Consider the following 17,777-nt stretch of genomic DNA (forward strand, 5'->3'; position numbering starts at 1 on the left):
GAAAAACTTTTCTTTTGGCAAGATTTTAGAGTCAGAAACATACTTGAGACACAGAGAACATATAGAGATAAATGAACAAGTCTGCTTGTACTATTCTGCATCCCTCCTTCCCACGATATTTTGTCTTTTAGTTTAAACAAGCAATTGACTCAATTGATAATTAATAGACACACATTTCCCTCACTGTTTAAACAATGAATCTTAGATTAACGGAGTGTGACTTTAGTAATGTAGAGGAAAAACAGAATGGATCCATTTTCAGAATTTTTTCTAAACTATTTCTTTAAATTTGGAACCAGTAAACAAAATATTTCAAGGATCCTAGAGCATGGCAGAATTACTAGAGGACTGGAAAAGAGCTGATATGATTCCAATCTTCAAAACAGGAAAAAAAGTGGAACCAGAAAACTACAGACCAATCAATTTGACTTTAATACCTGGGAAAATCATGGAAAAGATGATAAAACAGCACATTTGTGAGCATCTAGAAATAAACAAAAAGATTTCCAAAACCAATATGAATTTGTTAAGAATACATCATGCCAGACAAACCTTAATGCCTTCTTTCATAAAGTGACTAAATTAGTGGATCAGGAAAATGATGTGGAAAAACAGGTAGTCTTCAACTTACGACCACAATTGAGCCCAACATTTCTGTTGCTAAGTGAGACATTGTTAAGTGAATTTTGCCAAATTTTATGACATTTCTTGCCACAGTTGTTAAGTGAATCACTGCCATTATTTAAGTTAGTAACACAATTATTAAGTGAATCTGGTTTCCCCATTGACTTTGCTTGTCAGAAGATTGCACAAGGTGATCGTATGACCCCGAGACACTGCAACTGTTATAAATATAAGTCAGTTGCCAAACACCTGAATTTTTATCACATGATCATGGGGATGATGCAATGGTCATAAATGTGAAAATTGGTGATGAGTCACATTTTTCAGTGCTGTTGTAACTTTGAATGGTCACTAAATGAACTGTTGCAAGTTGAGAACTAGCTGTAGTATACTTAGACTTCAGTTAAGACATTTAATAAAATAGACCACAGCCTACTTCTTCATAAGATAGAACGTGGGGCAGAGAGTACCACTAGCAGATGGTTCACAATTAGCTCATTGCAGTCAGGGTGTAGCCCTTAACAGAACTACATGTACATGGAGGGATGCATGCAATGGGATACCTCAAAGTTCTGTCTTGGCCCAGTGCTCTTCAACTTATTCATAAAAGATCTAGATAAAAGGGGGACTCATCAAATTTGTAGATGATACCAAGTTGGGAGGAATTCCGGCACTTGATTTTCAGTAATTGAAAGGCTCAAGAGTGGGTTGACTTATTGTCTAATGTTTCCTCAAAAAGGGAAGGTACAATAAAATAATATTAACCTGTGTGTTTTCATATGAATAATTTACTGTTGGGTCTCTTATTGCATTAACAATGATTATTCATGCCATTATGCTGCACGACTAGCACAAGATGCTCTATATTGGATGCCTTCTAGAAGCTTCTGTTGATCCCCACAAAAGTCCTGGGTAATTGACTTCACTTCTCAATAACAGCACGTTATACTGGTGTAGTATGGCTGGTAGATAAAACTCAAAGTGCTGACTTTGTCCAAAAAAGCCATCTACACTTTGCATAAAGGCATTTTCACACTTTCCTTATCCAGTCATAATTGATCCATTTGATATAATATATCCTAGGACCAACTGCAACTGCTTCACCACTTTCTGTAATTGGACTGAATGGAGTTTGTAAGAGATGGTTTTCAATGGTCATCCTTTTGCTATGAATAGTTTCCTTTTAGAGATCTTGTTCAATGTGACAGACTTTCTAAAATTTATTAGAAACAAAATTACAGGTAGTCCTTGACTTATGACCACAACCGAGTCCAAAATTTCAATTGTTTACCAAAATACATGATTGATTTGCTCAACAAACCTAGCTCTCCCAGCTGCGGTCATTAAGCAATCATACAGGTTATTAAGCAACACACAGGGGTACCTTGAGGGTGAGGGGAAGGCTCTCAGAGGCCTGGTATAGGCCATGTATGAGTTGGAGAAATGCTATGTAAAACCAGCAGCAGCACTTAGGCCAGGCCAGAAGCAGAGGCCTGGGGCCTTTAGCAGTCTCAGGCAGCTGCCATCACTCCAAGCCTCTATATCAGCTCTAGAACTGTTACCACCACTCAGAAATGCCATCTTGCGGCATTCTCCAAAGCATGTGAATAGCAATATTGCCCTCACTGCCCAGCACTCCTAAACATCTGAATTCTGCTTATCTTAGGGCATTTTTCCTATGCTGTCACATGGCCTATCCAAGACAGCTACATCAAACCCTTCTTTTCTGAGCCTTTTCATGTATCACTTTGAAAGCTTCTAAAAGTTCTCTATGACTTCAGAAGCCTCTAGAAACCCTGTACAAATAGGGCCTGTTCTTCAGAAGCTCCATGCAATTTTGGAAGCCTCTGGAAGCTCAGCATGACTGGAAGCCTTCAGAAGCCCTTGGCTGTGAGAGACTTCCAGAGGCTTCCAAATTTGTGTGTGACTTTTGGAGAGTTTTGAAGTCAAGTGGGACTTCCTGGAGCTTCTGAAGAACAGAACCTGTTTGCACATGACTTCAGAAGATCCATGACATCAGAAGCCTCTGGAAGCCTTGCATGAACAGACTCTGTTCTTCAGAGGTCCCTGGAAGTATGACTTTAGAAGCCTCCAAAAGCTCAAGAAAAGAGGCTATTTGTGTGGGGCTTCCAAAGTCAAATGGGGCTTCCAGAAGTTTCCAAAGAATGGGCCCTGTTCATATAGAGCTTTATGGAGGTTTCCAAAATCACATACGGCTTTTGGAGCTTTCCAAACTCGTGTGAAGAGGCTTTGAGAGCTGCCTCATAGGTCATTAAGGCCATTCAACAGCAGGAGAAAAATACATGAAAGGGAGCAGAACAAAGCAAAACCTTAGGACCAGGGCAGTGAGGGCAACTGTGCCATTCATCAAAGCACACACACCTTGGAGAATACAGTGAAATGGCATTTGAGTGGCAGTAGCAGGGCTAGGGCTGATATAGAGGGCTGCCTAGTGCTGCTGGGCAGGACAGCCTAGATCTGGAAAAGATAGGCAGGCGGAGAATTGGAGAATTGGAGTACTCCTGCAAGTTGTAAGTGCCTGAATTTTTATCGTGTGACCACAACAGTGCAACAACAATTTTAGGCAAGGACATAAATTCATTCACTCAGCACTGTTTTAATTTCAGACAGTTGCAGAATGGCCATTAAACAAAAACTATATGTATTATTTCTAATGAAAATTGAATACACCTTTAATGTTATTCTATTATTTTTGTTGCTTGAATATTTTCTGAAATTTATTTTATTTTATTGTGGGCATATATATTTTTATAATAATTTAAACTATTTTATTCTTAACATGAGTGTTTTATTTGTATTATGTCAACTAACTGATTATAATGGATACAAATTGTATAAATGAAATAAATCATAACTTTTTGATGAGTATTAATATATGTACACTTATAGATTATCCCTCTGCAAATTTATTGTGGGACATTGATTCAGAAATCAATTCACTTTCTTCAGAATTTGAATATTTTGAAGATGGCATAGCTTTCATTTGAAAAAAAAACTGAAATTCAGAAATAATCATTTCAATTAATTGAGCTACTCCCAGCTAATCTAACCAATACTGAGAATTCTGGGAATTAGTCCAAAAATCAGGTGGGCTCAGAGTAGGGAAGACTGCAGTAGGAAGCTTTTCACTGGAGTTGAAATATACTGATGGTAGAGCACAATATAAATATACCATGTAGTACAGAACAATGTTCAGTGCCAGGATAGAACTGGTGATACATTTATATTATACAGCACTGTAGGTTGACATCCCCCCATGGGGGGCTGTTATAATCCCCCTTGGGTTCTGCTATGAGGTAGCTACCATTTTAATTATTAATCTGCTTCATTTTCCAAAAGAACAAGAGACAATGCCAGGCTGACCAAATAGAATCATTTCTGAGATTTCCATACTTGCACTGAGATTTCCATACTCGGACTAGCATTTATGATGTTGCCTAATTTGGGTAGTGAAACATCTGCAAGAAAAAAAGCAAGTTCAGAGAGCACTAAGGACCCCTAATTTCAACCCTGAGCTACAAATATCCTCCTCCATACTCTTCTAATAGTCATTAATTTATATCCTCTATATAATATTCTTACCCAGATTTCCTTGCTCAATGGTCAAGACCACTTCATCCATCAGCAAAGCTCGGAAGTCTAGATCCTCTTCACAACATTTGGCTTTAAGTGCCCTTAGAATTTCCTGCTGAGGATAATCTTCTTGAATACGTCGATCTGTTAAAAACCAGAGCCTGGGAACAACAGAGCTACACATCTTGAAGTAGTTCTGCAGATTTTAGGTATTCTTTGAAAGGAATATCTAAAAAATATAAGTAAGAAACTTAGCTCATGCTTACATATAAACCATTCCAAATGACAATTCATTTTCTTGTTAAATTTGGTAAAAGCTAATGCTCCACTATTTCTTGCCCAAATTGGAGGTGAGAAGGGACTGAGAAAAAGTAGTTTTAATTAAAAGTAATAAATAAAATAAAACTAATAGTTTTAATTAAAATACTGGAAACCATTTAAGTATTTTTATTTTTCAGTACTGTTTTATTGAAATCAGGATAACCTGTTGAAGAAAATTTAAGAAATAAGGAACAAGAAAAATGCTTGAATTGTGCGGGAAAATTATTGAGATTCAAAAGTGACCTCTCTGCGCATCCAAAAGAATTCCTTTTGGAGGAAGAGAAGTAATACAAATCTGTGTGCCTAGGGTGCATGGTTCAGCCCATATCTTGGTTATGCTGTGATTGATTGTATGGTTTTATCTTGGCTCCTATCTTTATTATTTAATGTTTTGCTATATTTTATTTATTTATTTGTTATTAATGCCCCAAGCCATATGTTTGAAATAGAGGATTTCCAGGGGAGATAATGGCAAACCAAAAGCAGCTCTGCAAAAGCAGAAATGACCACAAAAAAGACCAAGAAATTAGTGTGTCGACTGGTTTCTCGGAAGTTCTCTGGTCTAGGATGAGACAGCAACCTTATGTTCCAGATAGCTGCTTCATGTGGGACAATGGTTTTCTGTGGGTCTGAGTGCTGGGAAATGAAGGGATCAGCATTCTTGTTTGCAACACTGGCAAGAGTTTTTAAAGATACTAACTTCACAAACCTCATTTTCAAATCACTTTCGAAAATTGTCCAACACTATATAGACTTTTGGCTGACTTGACTGAAAAGTTATTTTATAAATAAGGGATAGGATATGGGATGAAGATATATTTGTTGGTAGCCTTGATAGAATTGGAAAGCCACTACATTTGTTTATACTTGTGATGAAGATTGGAAATCATATATATATATATATATATATATATATAGTATGTATATGTACATGTGCTCTTTTTCTTTATTATATTCCCACTTTGCCTTTTATAAATTTCATTTTTCCTTCCTATTCCTTTCTGTTTAAATTTAGATTTGCATTAGTTTTTACTACTATAATCAATACATACAACCTCTGGCCATGATCATAATTCGTTCGATAACCTTGGTAATTTCTTCATCTTCTAATGTTTCATCTTCAGGAATTTCTTGGTCGGGGTCATGTTTGATCACTACCCAAGTATGTGTTTGTGACCAGATTCAAAAATTTTGTGAATTTTTTGGTCGGAACCCGATTTGGTAATAGTCAGAAGCATTCGTGACCAGAGGTTCTACTGTATTTTAAATAAAAATAATATGTATGTGTGAGCGTGTATAAAGTGGTGGGTGACTGCATACATTGAATAAATGTTTGGTATACTCTAAAGTTAACTCAACTCTCATTTTTATCAACTATATATTTATGGGGACTAGTAACAGAATCTGCTTATCCTCGTGCAGTAAAAAAAAATGAAGACAAGTGACAAAGCTTTCATTTTTTTTCTTGGCTTACAAAGCACTTTCCCATTTGTTCTGCCACTATTCTATTTATGCCACTTACTGTTTTACAAATATCTGATTCAGCAATCTGTTCTTTCAGATCCATCTCAGACCTAATTAATTATATACTCCATATCACAACTTTGCTGGCTATTATTTTTACTTCCTTGTGATTCTTTGAATCTGTTTTGTTAAAATCAATTTATTTGTTTTTATGTTTATAACAGGCTAAATTCTGGGATTCAGTCTATCTTTTTGGGGGGAGGGAGAACTGTACAACAATTGTGGATAATCTTTGAATGAATAGGGACTACAATTTTTATTAAAAACATTTTTAAGTAATCTGATGAAGTTTGGAAGTTAATAACACAATGTAGAATTCAATTGGAAATATCTTCTGAGTTGTTTTGGGCAGTTTTGCTTTTCTAGATGTGCTAAGCCTGCCAAAAGGATACCACGTTATTTTATTTTTCGCCAAAATTTGGTGGAAAGTCATCTATTTATTTGTTTTTAAAATCTGGCATTATGACTTTAGATATTTTTCAGTGTGGGAGAATATAAATTAGAGGTCCAGGGTCACATAAAAGTGTGTTTGGAGTTACCATCTCTAGTACGCTTGCTGCATTATATAAAAAAACTAATGCAGAAAAAGTGTTACCTGTCAAATTAAAAATTAATGACGGTCACAATCTAGGCACCTAAATTTCACAAAATCTATTTGTATAGGAGAACAAGATTTCAGATTTTTAATTTTAAAAGTGCAAACAAATGTTTTATTTTTGAGTACTGTTCAGTTGACATAGCACAAAATTATATGATGGGGCCCTTTTAAAGATTGCCAATCCATGAAACAAAGTTTTTTATGTCTTAAAATATGAAATATAAATAAGAATAAAATCAAAGATTTTACTTTTGCCATGTTTCCCATCCTGCAGGAATGAGCTCCTGTCACTCAATGACTTTCAAATATTGTTAATATTTTGCTAATTCCTATACAGGTAGTCCTCGATGTATGAGCCATCATGACGGAATGGAATTCTGTCCTATATTTTTCAGTGTCCCTGATGTATACGGTAGTCAAGTGGGAATTAAAATCCAGACTAACAGTCTCAAATCAAATTTTAGACTATAAGGATGTGATCAAGCATATATAGTATCTATTCTGTGTATAGTACAATAATAATTTGGAATATGGATCCAAATATGAAGTTCCTCAAAATTGAGATGACAGGTACTTTTTGCAATCCAATCCTTTGCATAGTATCATATAATACATGATTTAACCCATTTAAAAAAACCTTCAGTATGTTTAAATGTTACGTGTTTAAAGGTATTTTATCTCTTAGATATAATTATATTGCATTTGTTCATTTTTATTTTCCCCTTATTTTTATAAATAACTCAAAGCAACAACCTATCTAATACTTCCACGTACTATTTTTCCCACAAGAAGAAGCATGGTATCTATTTAAATACTGTTTCTTTGCAGTATGTTTCTCTGGGAAGAATTTAATCAACAGAAATGTTTATGCCCTAGGAAAAAGTGAGATAATCAGGTAGATGCATCCCTTTATCATATGACTGAATGAACATATTTTTTTATTTAATTTGAGAGAACATGTGGAAAAAATAACAAAGGTCACCTCCTGGGGTAGAAAATTCCAAATATTATCTATGCTATAGTAGTTTAAAATCATAATCTGTTATTCATAAACGTTTATTTAAAAGGCTACCTTTTTAAAAAAAGGTCACTAAAAATCAACAGATGAAAAGAATCAATACAGATTTGGTGCATACTATATAAAACATAATTTATTGAAAATGTTGTTCTCTGTTCCATATAAGGAAATATTTAGAATTTACAAAATGAAAATCAAGTTGAACTGAAATATTAATTCTGATTTTGCATTAATCTGCCTCCTTTTACATGTAATGCACCGCTGTAAGTTTTAAATTAAACATCTTCACAAAAAGATAACATAAGTATTAGCCAGTCATCAACTGCTACACTCCTTTTAGAGAAATAACCACAGAAACCAGGTGATCAAACATGCTTTTTGACTGCATTAATCTAGCTAACACTACTTCTTTTTTATTTGCAAAGGACGCCACATCCTGGTGAAAAGGGAATATTTCTCCTACACTGTACAGCCAACTGTGACATCTTTTTTTAAACTTTTTCTTCTCACTTGATAAGGGAAAACCTAGCCAATTACTTTTACCTACTTATGAAGCTAATTATCCTTTAAATTATTTCCCATAATTCCACATATCCAAAAGAACAACTCATTTTTTTACTTTCTTTAGGATTATAGGAAGTTTCTCTCCATTCTATAAGTGTGTCTTCTTTTTGCTGAGATGTCTATTCAGTACACAAGCTATTTGAACATCTATAGTACACAACCTAATGCCAAATTATAGGATAAGACCATGCTCAAAACTCCTCCCCTTTTCCTTCCCTTCCCTTCCTTAATCTAGCACTATTTCCTAAGAGGAGAAGGGTGAAAAAATAATCAGGTTATAACTTACCAGACAAAGGTGGGAAAACAGCAATGCTTATGAATTGTTGCTTCTGCCCTCCTTTCTGAGAAGAGGTATTTCTGGAACTTTCCTTTTTTTCCCTCTCCTGTTTACCACCCACTTGGAGGATAATCAAGTCCTCTCAATGCCTTTTGACTCTTCAAGAATTATTTGGTCATTGAACCTCCAAAAAAAGAAAGGTATCATGGGAATTGTTTTTGCCTGGTACCCTGATGGTCCACACCTAACCGTTGTTCTGAAAACTAAAGTAATTTGGTTGTGAGGTTTAATCCTCAAATTACTTCCATAATAAACAAAGGAAAAAAGAATATTAAGCTTAGAAGACTAAGCATTCAAAGCATACAAATGCCTTATTCGGATCTTCCTCAGAACAGGACCCTTACAAAGACTGTACCTGGCATCACCAGTACCTGGAAAACAAGAAAAAATGAGAGAATTCAGGTTAGCTTTCTACATTTAAGGCCTTACTGAAGGGGAAAAAAAGAGTGATTTTAAATGTATAATCTAAAATTATACTTAAGGAAGCATTCAAACTGGACAAAATGAAACTTACTACTCATCAATATGTGATATGACTCTACTGAGATAAAAATCTTTTGAATTGCTTCAACAAAAACATACTTCAAAATCCTTTTATCATACAAAAAAATTAAATTAAAAAAAAAGAAAATGCAAATTGACCATGAGCAAAACTGCAAGCCTGAAGGGGAGAGTCATAGTTTAACAGAATACTTATTTCATTACAAACATATTTTAAAGCAGCACAGTTCAAGAAAGTATTTTCTATGCAGCAGACTATCTTTTCATCCAAAGTAAAACAACAGAGGCTTTGTTGTAATGTAAAACTAGCAAGAAATATTTTTCACTTAGCTGCGATTGCATGGTGATTAACACTTAAGCATCAGTACTCAGACAAAGAATTCTAAAATAACATACGTATGCACATTTCCCTTCCTGAACACAGAAGATGAGGCAATTTGTAGTCGAAAGGCTTTCGACAAGTCATCACTAACCTGGTTGCTCTTTCCGTCGTCTCCTCCTCCTGAACAGGACGCTGTATTTTAGGAAGATTAGGCGGGGAATCCAACGCCTCCCCACGAATATTATCAAAGGGTGTCGATAAAATAAGTGTGGGGAGACATAAAAGGGCTGGGAAAGAAATGCTTCAAGAGAGACTAAAGACTCGGTGGATCCCGCAAATGTGGTACTATTCAAATCTCGGTTGGTAGTATCAGAATTATTTCCCGACGATGTGATAATGATCAAAATTGGAAAAACGAAAAAAGTGGGGAGGTGCCGAAAATCGGCCTCTCCAGCCCCGCGCGCTCTCCCCCACCAAGATCGTCAGCAAGAGGCTGATGATGGAAGGGGGAGCTGTCGTGCCCAACCTTGGTATTATAGATGAACCAGCGAAATTAATGCCTCCCTACGACTAAGGGGAGAAAGGCAGCGCCTCCGCCCACCCGTAGAGCTTCCGCGATCGCCTGGATCGCGCTCGCAGTCCCCGAGAAACCGCCACCTCCGATCTCGACAGCCCAGTCTTCTTGCCTAGCCTGCTAGGGTCAGAAGGAGGGATCGGAAGACGCCGCAAGCGCGCACACGGCAAAGGGAGGGGGCGCGGTCGACACACGCAACGTATTCGAGAACGCCCTATTTCGCGCGCGCCCGTTAGGTGAAAGCCCCCTCCCCTTCCTCCAACCAATCCCGCGCAGGGAGCTATAAAGCGCAGAGATCTTTCCCCTCCCCCGCCTGGGTTGGGTGTCGTCTCTTCAGAAGCAGTTGTAGTGGTTAAAGGGAGGAGGGGAACGCGCGTACGTGAGGCACAAGGGGAGTCGAGTTGGTGTGGCAGGCAAGTTGTCCTTTTCCTTTTCTTCTCTGCTGCCAGTTTTTACTGGGCTTATTCTCGTAAGAATTTGTGGCCGTTTCCCAGTCGACCCCACCCCACCCGCTTTGCAGGCTTCTGTGGGAATATCATGATATACGCCCAATGGTGTGAAGTGCATCTATCTCGTGAGCTAGCTTCGTTGAAAAGGGAGCATTCGTTCTTTGCCAGCTCAGCAGCCAGCTCGATGAAACTTGACTGCAGATAGGGCTGCGTGGGAGAGGGGAATCGGGATTTGTATCCCAGAATATAGAAAGTCCCTCTTTCCTGTAATCTTTGACAACCAGCTGAAGGCTGCATACAGTAATGCAACCCTTAAGATAACATCCCAATTAATAAATTTCCCACCTGATCCTGTCGTTTAAATACTAAAAAAATTAAAGAGGAATTCCTCCTGACAGAGGAACCATAGAGTGGCATTGTAATATGCCAGTTAGACTCAGGCTACTTAAATGTAGCTTCTTGTGCTGTATCCAACATTGGACATTGTTGATTATGTTGGCGATCCTATTTTTATCAACAGACACACAAAAAAGTGCTGCTGAGTTTGGTCTAAACCAGTCCCTTAGATATTGAAGCCATGGTATTCTTCTGCCTGGACCCCTGGAGAATTAAAGAACTATGCTGTATTTTTCCAGGTGTTGCATCACATATCTGAAATATTCTAACTTTTGCAAATGTAGCTGGTGATTGATTATTACCGTAATAAAATCTCACTAGCTTTTGATACTGTCATAGTATCTGACTTGACTGATTCTGCAGGATGAGCGCTGGATTAGTTCCACTTTTAACCAGCAGAATGGTTTTCACCTTGAGCATGGCAACTTTGCTGTGAAAAGTGAATGTGCTGTGCAGACAGTTTGGAGTTAATGGGATTTGGGATTGTTAGTTAGGAATTGAGAGCTGTTCACTTAAGGCAGTGGTTCCCAACCTTTTTTTTGCCCCGCACCCCTAAAGAAATTTCACTCGAACCTCTCCCCCCCCCCCGAAATAAATAATAAATAAAAATGCCAACATATAGCCAATATCCTATTATTTACCTGGACTTTTCTCGCACCCCCTGGAATATCGTCTCGCACCCCCAGGGGGTGCGAGCACCCCAAGTTGGGAACCCCTGACTTAAGGGAATGCATCCAGGGGTGGGATTCTACCAATTGGCACCTATTAGCAAGAACTGGTTAACATTCTAAGCAGTTTGGATAACCTGTTGTAAGAAGAAATTACTGGCCTAATCCTGTAAGGAAGGCAGGAAGGAAACATTCTGGTGTTGCTTACAGAAACTGCCTCTTGATTAACCCTTATTACATTCTTGGCAGGAATACAATTCCTTTCTCAGTAACTTCTCTGGAGTTTTTTCCCCCTCCTTTGCTGGTACTTTGCTTGTGTGGAGTGACCATTGAAAGTTACAATGGCACTGAAAAAAGTGACTTGTGACCATTTTTCACGCTTATGACTGTTGCAGCATCCCCACAGTTTTGAGAGGCCAGGTGAGGAGATGTGTGCCTCGATGTGAGTGATATTGAGTTGGCTACATCCAGCCAATAACATGACCACCAAGCCATGTCCACCCAGTCACATGACCACTAAGCCACGCCCACCACCTAAGCCATGCTCACAGAAACAGTTGTTAAAAAATTTGAATCCCACCCCTGAATGCATCATGGTAAATGTAGTTAAGGTATCCTGGGAAATGTAGTTCATGTCATGTGGCCACATCTGTAATCCTGATTGGTCACTAAATCGACCCTTGTTGGGTTGGGGGAGGCTCCCTCACTCTTGCCTGAATCCATTACCATGCAGCTGCTTCAATCTTCATGGGGATGAAAGTTTATTATTATTATCTAACAGACACAATAACGAAGTTGATAGATCTTCCCTTAGAACCCACCACCTTCTATACAGACAGCAGAGTGGTATTGGGTTATATCTACAACAAGAGTAGACGCTATTTGAATAAAAAGTATATTGCTGGGTTTTACCATTTCTTTCTCTCCATATATTTTTTAAATTTAATTCATCTACCATTTTAAAAAAGGATTTAGGGAGAGTCTTTCTATTTTGTTTTAATGCTGTCACTGTATAGTCCAATTTATTATCTACAATTCCATTAAAATCTCCCATCATAATTATATTGACATGGTCCAGTCCAATTGATTTCATATGTAACTTTTTATAAAATTCTTCTTGTTTATCATTCGGAGCATAAATTGCAACAAGTAGTGTTTTTATATTTTTATCCACTATTTCAACCATTAATACTCTTCCATCTTCATCAGTATAAATCAATTTTGCTGCAATAGTTTCTTTAATGTACAGGACCACTCCTCTTTTCTTACAGTTAGTCAAAGAAGTAAAAATTTTCCCCAGTTTTGGTCTTACCAATAATCATTGATGTTGTTTTTTAATATGTATTTCTTGTAGGCAAATTGTATCAAATTTTAACTTCTCTAATTTATGAAAGATTTTTCTTCTTTTAATAGCTGAGTTCAATCCATTTATATTCATAGAAATCAATTTTTTTTCCTCCATGGTTATGTTTTATATTTAGGTCTAACAGTTCTTGTAGATCTTACTTCACATTGTTCTTTGGTCTCCATTTGTCCACCTACCGCACCTTCTTCTTTCCCCGTTCCCATCTGGTCTTCTTGAGGCTCAGTTGAAATGGTCTCTTTTTCTGTCTCTATTTCTCTTCTTCCAAAAAATTCATTGTAGAATATTTCTGCTTTCTCAATTGAGTCGATTCTGTGTCTCTGTTCTTGCCATATAAACATTAATCCTTCTGGGATCAACCATCTATAATTCACCTCTTTTTCCAATAACTTTTTGGTCAAAAATCGATATTCTCTTCTCATCTCTCTCACTCTTCTGGGCACTTGTTTTAAAACCATAATCTCTTTACCTTTGTATTTCAACACCTTATCTCTTGTGACTTGTAATATTTGTGTTTTAATAGTCTTTTTAGTAAATCTGACATGGATCTCCCTTGGTAGCTTATTCCTCATCGCATATCTTGTAAAGACACGATATATCTCATCTACTCTGTCCATCATCTTTTCCTCTGTTATCTCCAAAGCTCCAGCCAGAATTTCTATCATTACAGCCGCCAAGTCTTGTCCTTTTTCTTCCTCTATATTTTGAAATCTGAGATAGAATTCTGACCTATCCATCTCCCACTTCAACATCCCAGTTATATCTTGTTGCACCGTTGTTAATTTGCTAACAATATTTCCAATTGTCTCATCTCTTTGTTTGTCTTTCTCTTCAATTTTTTGGAGTCTCTCCTCCTGTTTCGCCATCATTTGTTGAAAATTTTCAATTTTTTCATCAGTCTTTGCAATTCTTTGTTCAATACTCTCTGTTCTTTGGTCAATACTCGTTTTGAGTTCTTGTATTCCTTGTATAATCGTCGCTAGATCCATTTGTACTTTATCTTGCTTCACCATTATTGATAGTCGTCCTCCAGTTGATGGAGAAGCAGGAGCAGAAGTTGAACTGCCAGAAGGTAAAGTTTTCTTACTCATTTGAATAACTCAGGATCTTTAAGCTCCTTTAATCCAATTAATAGGGTAGCCAATTATAATCCAGTTGGGAAGAAGAAAAACATTAAAAAAAACCAGTAAAAAATAAAGAGTCCAGGATTAAAAAGAGAAGGAGAAAAAGAAGATTAAAAAGAAAAAGGAGGAGATTCTTCAGGTTCTTCTAAACCTTAATCCTATTGTGGAATAATCAATTATGATTCAAAAATAAAAATTAAGAATAGTGAAAAAGAAAAAGAAAAAGAGAGTAAGACCCAATAATATTAAAAAGCAATGATAAAAAAAAGAGAAAAAAGAAAGAATTCTTCAGGTTCTTCACACCTTAATCCAATTATAAGGTCTCAAAAAATAAAAAAATAACCATAAAAATAAATAAGAAATGAAAATAGAAAATAAAAAAGGCAAAAATCCCAATAAGCAAAAAGAAAAAGGAAAAATATTCTGAGGCTTTCCCTTTAAAAAGAAAAGTAAAATTAAAAATTAAAAATAAAGTCAAACAAAAGAAAAGAAAATAGATACCGTATTTCCCCATGTATAAGCACCCCCTTTGTATAAGCCACCCCCCCAATTTTTGGACTGTGAAGTTTTGAAAAAAATATTTCATTAGAGAAACAAGTTATGAAGAAAGAAAATTTACAAAGAAACAAAATTCAACGTCTAGATCTACAACTTCGGTCATGACGCCGAAAGCGGTGCGGGCGACGCTAGCAATCTACGCATCGGAACGAGAGTAGGAACGAAGCATTCAGGCCGATGCCTAGCGTATGCATTTCTATCGCGTACTCGCACTCGTAATCGTATCATCACGTACAATTTTTACAAAAAAGTATAGCATACTGCTGGAAAACCAGTTTATTCCTACTTTATTATTTTATGCATTTTTCACGTATAAAAAGTGTACCTGCTTTGTATATGCCACCCCCCTACTTTTTGGGCTTGAAAATTTTGGAAAAAAGGGGTGGCTTATACATGGGGAAATACGGTATACAAATATTACAAAATACTGTAGGATTGAAGAGGAGGGATGAAACAGCTAAAAGAAGGTAAAAAAGAAAGCACACTGCATCTTATTAAGTTATCCAAGGCTCTTATTATGGCTTCTCCACAAATTCCAAAGCCAAACTTCAAGTACTCAATTAATAATAGAAGTTCCAAAGAACACCTGTTAAAACATTCTCCAGTGTTCTTCCCTCTATCTAATCAAGTTCCAGTGTCCTTGAGAAAGGATTCCTTCACAGCCCTCTCAACTTCCAATCAAGTATCTTCAAGCCTCTAGTTGGCAGTGTTACAAAGTTTCTTTAATCCACTCCCCCTTCTTTCCCAAAAAAGCCTAATAAAAAAGGGAAATATACATGTATATATATATATATATATTTAAGAAAAAAAAATTACTAAAGGGAGCCTCTGTTCTAAAAAAAACTATTAACAGTCAAGAGGAGGGAAAAAAGAAAGAAAAATTAGGTGAATATAAGAGGAAAAACCACTCTAGTTACAGTTACTAGATCACAATGGAAGTTCAATGAAAACAAAAGTAAAAGTAAAAAGCCAAGCCTCAATTTGACATTCTCTTAAAGAAATCGCCACTAAATCAGTTTCATCAGTTTTTGTCCAAAGTCTTACAGGATTCTTCTCATTTTAGAGTGTCCTTAAGTCCCCCCAAAAAAGATTCTCACCAGCCGATGCACTTTCTCTTTCTGCCTCTTCCTTCCGGAGCTGTCACAGCTTCAGCAGCTTAAAGGCTGCCTCTCCGCCGATGGTAAAAGGGCTTCTTCTGGATCAACCAGGGACTTTGCGATGTCCCTGGGATCAGCAGAACGCGCCCCTTACTATCACTGTCTCTACGGGACGGTTTAGGTCCATTAGGACTGACCAGGGGCGAAGATATCAGCTGCAATCTCAGAGCCCCGAGATTGCAGCTGTATCGCAGCGACGTGGCTCCGCCTTCTCTGGGAGAAAATTAAGAGAAAATGTTATTTGAAAATCCCAGTGTGGTTATCAACTATTGAAGCTTTTTCTTATCCTATAATATATGAGAAGGAACAAACAGTTAGATATGGGGAAATATTGGATGAAAAGAGTGAACTTAAAACAATGCAAAAACTAGAAGAACAAGGCATAAAGATGAATTGGTTTTCATATGTGCAAATACATTCAAGGTATCTTATAGATTCTAAAGCGGAGGGATTTTATGATAAATTGACTGATTTAGACAGGATCTTGACAGGTACTGATGAAAAAGTGATTAAAAAATTATACAGTTATTTGTTGGAAATTTTATTAGAGGAGGAACAAGTTAAAGAACGATAATTGTTTGGGGGAAGAATTTTGGATATGGGATTGATTTGGAGAAATGGGAAAAATTGTGGTCTCAAAATTATAAAATGACAATGTCAACAGCTTATAAAGAAAACTTGTATAAGATGTTTTACAGGTGGCATTTTCCCCCAACAAGAATTGCAAGAATGTTCAAGAACAAATCTGAAAAGTGCTGGAAATGTCATCAGATACCTGGCTCATACTACCATATGTGGTGGACTTGTGAGGACGCTAGAAAATATTGGACTAAGATTCGCATATGGTTGGAAAAAATGACAAAGACACATATAGACTTGAAACCAGAGATTTTTTTATTGGGAATCTTACCTGATATATATAATAAAAATTTGAAGTATTTGATTGTAAATATATTAACAGCGGCTAGGATTGTATTTGCTAAAAACTGGAAGAGTGAGAAAACTCCATCAGAGGAAGAAATTATTAAGAAAATATTGGATTGTGCTGAAATGAGTAAATTGACATTTAAAATCAGAGAACAAGAAGATAAACCATTTTATGAAGTTTGGGATCTTTTTTATCAATGGTTAGATAATAAAACATAATAATAGAATATTCAGATTTAGCATAAAATTTTTTCTTCTTCTTGATATTATCTTTATAAAACATTATCAAGATAGATTTGGTATGATCTTATGATTTATTGCAAAATAAACTAAGTAAACTATAGTTATCTCGTTAAAATATGAATTAAAATTATAGATAAATGATTTTTTTAGTGATATTAGGTTATACAATTATTGCTTGATAATATGAGCTATTATGTAATATAATTATATTAGTGACTAGGAAATGGATGCACAAAAAATGGTAAATCAATCGATGCACGGTATGTAAATTCATGAAGAAGGATGATATTTTTATGTTTTTTGTGTATGTTTATGTTGTCTTGTTAAAATAAAAAAATTTTTTATAAAAAAAAAAGAGTAGACGCTTCTACGTCTGTGTGAGCAACAGAGTTGAGCGGATCAGGAGATCCTCTAAACCTGTGCAGTGGCAGTATGTTCCAACAGATCAGAACCCTGCAGATCATGAGACAAGGTCTATTCCTGCATCCCAGTTATGAACTTCTACCTGGCTCAAAGGTCCCGAGTTCTTGTGGCGTACAGACACCTTGAAGCCAGGGAAACCCGATTTGTATGAACTCCTAGATCCAGATAATGATGGCGACATTCAACCGCTAGTCAAGAAAGTAGAACCGGTCATCCCTCTGGTCGTCTGCCTGGCAACAATGGTCAAACGCGAGAAGGAAGGCCCCTTAAAACCTGCTCTCTTTGAATGCTTCTCCGATGGAAACCTCTTGTACTGGGGATGACTGTGATCGTCCACACAGTCATCTGTCTCCTTGGTCATTGGAAAGGCTTCCAGTCATACTTCTATACTATACTCATGCTGAGAGACGAATATTGAGAAGTGTACAACAAAACGCATATCCGTCGGAATACAGATGCCTGAGTGCAGGAAAGCCCATACCACAATCAAGT

General features: G+C 36.7%; 1 protein-coding gene and 1 long non-coding RNA gene across 4 annotated transcripts in view; one reads left to right on the plus strand and one right to left on the minus strand.

Moving 5' to 3' along the window:
• The window catches only part of RIMKLB (ribosomal modification protein rimK like family member B), a 74,798-nt gene extending 64,665 nt beyond the window's left edge, over positions 1 to 10,133 (minus strand). For 2 of the 3 annotated variants that reach the window (XR_003375246.2, XM_087926055.1), the window contains exons 1-3: positions 9,555 to 10,132; positions 8,530 to 8,951; positions 4,228 to 4,447 (exon numbers count right to left, since the gene is read on the minus strand). Coding sequence is in view for 2 of the 3 variants with exons in the window: in XM_087926055.1 (XP_087782181.1) it covers positions 4,228 to 4,402 (175 nt within the window). In the remaining variant the exon portion in view is untranslated. Of the gene's footprint in view, positions 1 to 4,227; positions 4,448 to 8,529; positions 8,952 to 9,554 lie in introns of all 3 variants that reach the window. The other variant, XM_026713375.2, reaches the window with a different exon arrangement.
• Positions 10,134 to 10,294: 161 nt separating this feature from the next.
• Positions 10,295 to 16,951, plus strand: LOC148127189 (uncharacterized). Its single transcript, XR_015742052.1, has 3 exons — positions 10,295 to 11,102; positions 11,219 to 11,339; positions 11,548 to 16,951. It is a non-coding gene; the product is annotated as an uncharacterized LOC148127189 (long non-coding RNA).
• The last annotated feature ends 826 nt before the right edge of the window (positions 16,952 to 17,777 follow it).

This window comes from Pseudonaja textilis, chromosome 2, assembly GCF_049901715.1.
Source record: "Pseudonaja textilis isolate UNSWEBS1 chromosome 2, rPseTex1.2, whole genome shotgun sequence".
NCBI lineage: Eukaryota > Metazoa > Chordata > Lepidosauria > Squamata > Elapidae > Pseudonaja > Pseudonaja textilis.